The 5807-nt window shown below is 46.8% G+C and overlaps 1 protein-coding gene across 1 annotated transcript; it reads left to right on the forward strand.

Annotated features, from left to right (window-relative positions):
- Nucleotides 1-1847: 1847 nt before the first annotated feature.
- On the forward strand, nucleotides 1848-5404 carry LOC311628658 (uncharacterized protein C11orf42). The gene is made up of 3 exons (XM_084896049.1): nucleotides 1848-2040; nucleotides 4116-4914; nucleotides 5155-5404. Exons 1-3 carry the CDS (start codon nucleotides 1969-1971, stop codon nucleotides 5283-5285), a joined length of 1002 nt encoding a protein of 333 aa, XP_084752175.1. The 5' UTR covers nucleotides 1848-1968; the 3' UTR covers nucleotides 5286-5404.
- The last annotated feature ends 403 nt before the right edge of the window (nucleotides 5405-5807 follow it).

A 5807-nucleotide genomic window follows, 5' to 3' on the forward strand; every position in this document is an offset into this window, starting at 1 on the left:
TGTTTGATCATAGAGCTCTGCCCTAAGTCTCACTGAGATGTCTCTATACCTCTGCATCTGTCTCTTCCCCGCACTGTCAGTTTGTTTTGCTCCATGTCTGTGTCTCTCACCTAAAGACACTATATTACCTTTCTAAAATCTAAAAAATTCTGAATTACAGGCCCTGGCTGGTGTGGCTCAGTTGGTTGACATTGTTGGGTACACTGAAAGGTCACTGGTTGGATTCCTGGTCAGGTCACATGCCTAGGTTGCAGGCTCCATCCCCTGTCACGGTGCATACAGGAAGCAACTGATCATTGTTCCTCTCTCACATAGATATTTCTCTCTTCCTTTCCCTTTATCTCTCTCTAAAATCAATAAAAGCATGTTAAATTTTTTAAATAATAAAAAATTTTGAATTACAAAACACGTTTATCCCTTAAGTTTTTAAATAAGGGATGGATTAGAAACTTATACAATTATCCCTGTAACCTGAGAGAAGTGATGTGTTAGGGTCCTTGATCACTCTGAAGTCTTTGCTATCCACACTATTCTATCCTGCCCTAGAGGTTGCCTGCAGAGAACCTCGTGTTCTCTGGATGATCAGTCCCACCAGTTGGCTGACCTCATGATCTCCGCTCTGGTCACCTGCTGTAGATGGTCTGTTTTTCCCCAGGGAAGTTCCCAGAATTTTCAAGAGAGCTCTTTAGATAGATAAGGGGCAGAGCAGGAAAGTAGCTATCAGAAAGGCTCTCCAGAGCAGCGTTCGCCAACCTTTCAGACCTCACGGACCACCGGTTGGTGACTGCTGCTCTCAAGTACTTCATTTTAGGAGACACCACTCTTCTTTTCCAGCAAAAGAGCAGTTTGAGATCTCTAAACAGACACAAGGGGAAATCGCACATGGATTAGAGCTGTAGTTGGACAGTACACACTAGACACAGCTCAGGCAAGGACAGGGAGTAGAACATGAAGAAAAATTTCCACAAATTTACCTGAGTAATTCTGACTTCCTGAGAGCGCTCTCCAGTTACTAAGGCAACAGTACCCCAATTAGATTCTTACCCTCACACTATCACCATTCGGCATGGCACTCTCCTACACACACACCTGGTTTTCACTGCTATTGGAACCCACTTGTTAATAATGGGTTTCAACCCAGGCTGCATATTAAAATTGCCTGAAAAGCTTTTAGAAATCCTGATGCCCAAGCACACTCCAGGCCAATTTAATCAGAATTTCTGAGAGTAGGATCCAACCATCAGTAATTTTTTTCAACGTTTTTTATTGACTTTTGTTTGTTTTTGAGAGAGAGAGGAAAGGGCGGGAGAAACATTAATGCAAGAGAGTAAAATATCTATCAGCTGACTCCCACATGGCCCCTACGGGGGTCAAGCCCGCAACCAGGCTATGTGCCCCCGACCAGAATTGAAGCAGCAATTCTTCGGTGAACAGGATGACACCAAACCAACTGAGCCAGGTGGGCTAGGGCCAGGCATCAGTAATTTTCAAAGCTCTCAGGTAATTCCAAAATATGGCCAAGATTGAGAACTACTACTTGATTCCCAGTTTAAGTCCTGATCTGTTCTTCTCCTGTGCACTTCAGGACTCCATTGCAACCTCACAAAGAAGTCATCTGCAGGTGACAAGACAGCATATCAAATTGTTTGAAGGAGACTGCTGAAGGGAGGAAAGACCTGATCCTGTTTCCTTAAAGAACTACATACACTCATACATACATACCCTAATGGTGCCTGCATGTTCCTTCTCTAAAGCAGAATAGGTAGATGACTCAAAAGAGTAGACTCAGACTGTGAGAACAGTGAGGCTAAGGTGACTGCCCTCTCCCACCCAACACCCATCCTCCAGCAGGACCTCTATGACCTCATGCTGTAGTAGGTCAGAGCCTAAGGCCACGCCTCACCTCTCTGGGCAGCTCGGGGTTCCTGCAGCAGCCATTGCCCTGCCTAACCCTTCCCATATCCCAACATGTTGGTTGGTACCCCGCAGCTGCTAACACTGGATGAAGCTGATACCACATGGACCCTCATCAAAGACAAGGTAGGTAAAGTACTAAGAGGGCTAAGGAGAAAGTAACAAAGTATAACCTAGGTGGGTCTGAGTAGCTTATGAGGAGGGAAGCCAGAAGATAATAACTAACACTATTTCAGTGCTTGCTTATGGGCCAGGCACTGTACTAATAAGTGCTTCGTACAAATTGTCCAATTGAATCACAATTGCGAAAGCAGTAAGAATGGTTCCTTGAATGTATAGCAAGCTGTGAGAGCAGAGAGGAGAAGTGCTAGGTCAGGGGCAGGACTTAGAGGAGGTCACTCTCATGAAGAGAGTAACATTCTAGCTGGGCAAATACCTGAATGAGTTCAGGAGTGGTGGATGGGTGAGTGAACAGTGTACTTATTAAAGGCAGAACATATGCAAAGGCAGGAGAGAAAAATGGAAAATGAAGATTTATGAACTGCAAATAGCCCTCTAGAGCAGAGTTCAAATTATTAGTGGTAAAAGTAAGGTCAAAGACGTGCAGGGGCTAATCATGAAAGGCCTTTTAAGTTTTCTAAAGTACCTGAACTTTACCTTTGACCTCTTCATGGCTAAGTGCAAGACAGTAATCTTCAAGCTACCTCAGCTTATCCAAAGTAGACACAACTCATCCGTTAGCTACTCTCTTTTTATGCTAGAAGGCAGCACTGGAGGGGAAGAAAAACACAAAAATATACAGCGAAGAGCAGATCAGTCTTAAGGGACCATTGGTGAATTCTAAGGGAAGGCCAGCCAAGTGGACAAAGCCATCAATAGGGGCACAGATGTGGATCTTGGAATTGGGACAAAGAGTAGAGCACACAGCACTTGAAATTAGGGCTCTAACATGAAAGAGGCCCAAAGAAGGAATTTTGTATGCTCCCTAGCAAAACATGGAATCAGAAGTCTCAGCCATCAATATCCTAGATGAGTTGTTATCATACCTAACTACAATTACTAGAGAGGATCTTATAGGGTTTTCTAGTGGTAATGAAGTTAAACTTTCCAGAGCTGATTTACCAAACTCAAAAAGCAAAGATAAAAAGGACAAAACCAAGAGAAACTACAATCCCTATAAGCATATTGGAACTAGCACTACAAAGATGAAGCCTCAAATCCCTAAAGGAACTATGCCCTGTCACTAGGGCAGAAGATGTATTTAAGGGATGCTAGAGGTAATGTAAGAATGGACATTCCAAACCTATTTTTGTTCACCCATTCTTGGTAAATGACATAATCCATCTAACCAATCACCTAAGAATAATCCTTGAGTTTTCCTTTTCCCACGCCCCTTAAGAAACCAAGTTCTCAAAATTCTATAACCTAAATATTTTAGGTTAAAACCATTATTTTAGTTGAGGGGCTCACCATGTCTTGCCTGGAGTATTATAATACGCTTAACTGATTTTTCTCTCTTGCCTCCCTCATTTCATGCCTTCCTATTCAAAATTAGCTTTTTAAAATGCCTACCTAAGCCTGCCCCTAACCAGAGTCCTTCAAGTGGCTTCCCACTGTCCTCAAGAAGAAAGTCCCCATCACTTAGTATACACACAGGCCTTTCATAACCCAGTTCCTGTGTGCCTGTACCTCCTCATACCCTACATTTACGTGATATGAAATTACATGTTCCTGAATGTGCCCCTTAATTTGTAAGCTCAGAGTTTCTTACCAGCTCTTCCTTCTGCCTGGACTGACTAGCCATCCTCCTACCTGGCTAATTCCTGCAAAGCTGAAATATTACCACATAGAATCCTTTGATCCTCTTCTGTCAAAGACTAAGGCTGCTAAATAACTTCTAATCTCCACATCTTGCTATTATTTTACTTAGCTGACTACTATTTACTACTATTTTTGTCATTAGACTGAGCTATCTTAAGACAAGCATAACGTCTCCATCTTTTATGCATCCCCCAGAGTTTAGCATATGATAAACATTCAAGGTTTTGCTGCAGGATAGAACTGGGAAGTAAGCAGGAAGTAGGACGGTCTGAGCACACTGTGGAGATGTAATCAAATAGTGACAGTGGGAGGGTCAGTCTAGAGTGGGCTACCAGGTAACTCCTCACCCTAACCTGCTCCCATAAACTGGCTTCCTGCAGGTGATCGAAGAGCGCTTCGGGCCCAATGTCGTGGCCGTGCCTTTCCTATCGGATGCAGCTTGCTATGATCTACTGAGTGTGCTAGTGAAGCAGTCGCGCCCAGGCCACAGCCGCCTGGTTTTGACTGGTCGGCAGGGCCGGCGGGCACTGCAACCCGTGGGACCACTCCCGAACCTGCTGGAGCAGGCAGGGTCTGAGGGTGCCTTTGCTCACTGCACACGGGAATACGCACCAAAAAGTGGAGCAGAGCTAACCTATGAAGAAATGCGACTCTTGGATGGGCAGCCCTGCCGGATCCACCTACATGTGGGTGGCCTGCGCAAGAAGGTGGCTTTTCTGTTGCTGCCACCAGGGCAGGTGAGCCTACAGAAGACTCTTCCCTGGCTCCGAAGCGCCCACAGCATCTATATCATCTACCAGGTCTTCTCCTGTTCCTGGATGCAGCTGGGGCTACTGCCCACCGGTCATGAGCCCCAGATGCTCCGGTTACAGCGGTCACTGCCTATTGCCTTCTCATGCCTCAAGTTTTCACTGCAGCCCAAGGGAGTGCTGGGACCACAGAAGGCCCTGACCAAAGGCCCTCTACTTCATGGGACCAGCTGGATCAGACCCAACCTCAACACCATGCCACCTCTGGCGTCCCCATCAGCCCCTGAGGATATCACCGAACCTGCTGATATGCCCCCACCTGTCCCAGCCCCATCTACACCACCTCCCCAGGAAGGGCCAGAGGGCAGACTCACCAGAGTGTCCTACAAGGGTCGAAACCCATTCCGAAGGGGGCCCCAGATGCTCTCAGGTACTACAGGGGAAATGAAAATGAAAGGGATGGGACAGAGAGGAGGGAGGACAGCTCAGGGATGTATGGGATACCTGTAACCCTGGTAAGGGGGATGGAGTGAGGGAGCCAAGGGTCAGTGAGGTGGAAGCATGGTCTTGGTGTGGGGGTGGGCACAGTGCAGAGAACCAGAGGGAGGGACCAGGGAGGCAAAAAGGCCAGGGCATTGAGTCAAGCTGTGACTATCCCCAACCCTGGCAGAGAACTGGCTCTTCAGCCCCCGCAGCCCCCCACCAGGAGCCCAGGGTGGGGGTCCCGGGGATCCCGACCGGCACTCCATGTCCCTGCCCCTGCTGCAGGGTCTGTCCTCGGAGTTCGACAGCGACGAATGAAGTTACAGCGAAAGATTCAAGGGGCAAGGCCCCCAATATCTGGCATAGGGATACTGGTCCCCAATAAACATCAGCTGCTGCTCCCCAAACCATCCTGAGCCCCTACTCATTCTTTCTTTTGGAGTCTGGAGAAGGGGGAGAATCCCTGTTTTCCCTTGGCTTCATGTCCCCTCACCCTCTAAGGCAGGGATGGGAAATCTTTTTTCTGCCAAGGGCAATTTTGAATATTTATATCATTACAAGCAGACCACTTAAAAATTAGCCTGCTATATTGGTCATTTGATTAACTCACCCCTAATGTCTTGGCAGGGCCAAACCAAGTGATTTTGAGGTCTTTATACAGCCTGTGGGCCGGCCAGGCATCCCCCAACCCTGCTCTAAGGGAGTAAGGAGTACCTTGAAACTTTGGCATCAATGTTCTCACAATAAGGAAACTATCCCTGACCAATCCCCCATCTATGTATAACCTTTCTGAGTACCAATCCCATAGAAAAAGGGTGGGAAAGAAGAATGAGCACAGAA

Source organism: Pipistrellus hanaki (assembly GCF_964339955.1).
Source record: "Pipistrellus hanaki genome assembly, chromosome: 9".
Taxonomy (NCBI): domain Eukaryota; kingdom Metazoa; phylum Chordata; class Mammalia; order Chiroptera; family Vespertilionidae; genus Pipistrellus; species Pipistrellus hanaki.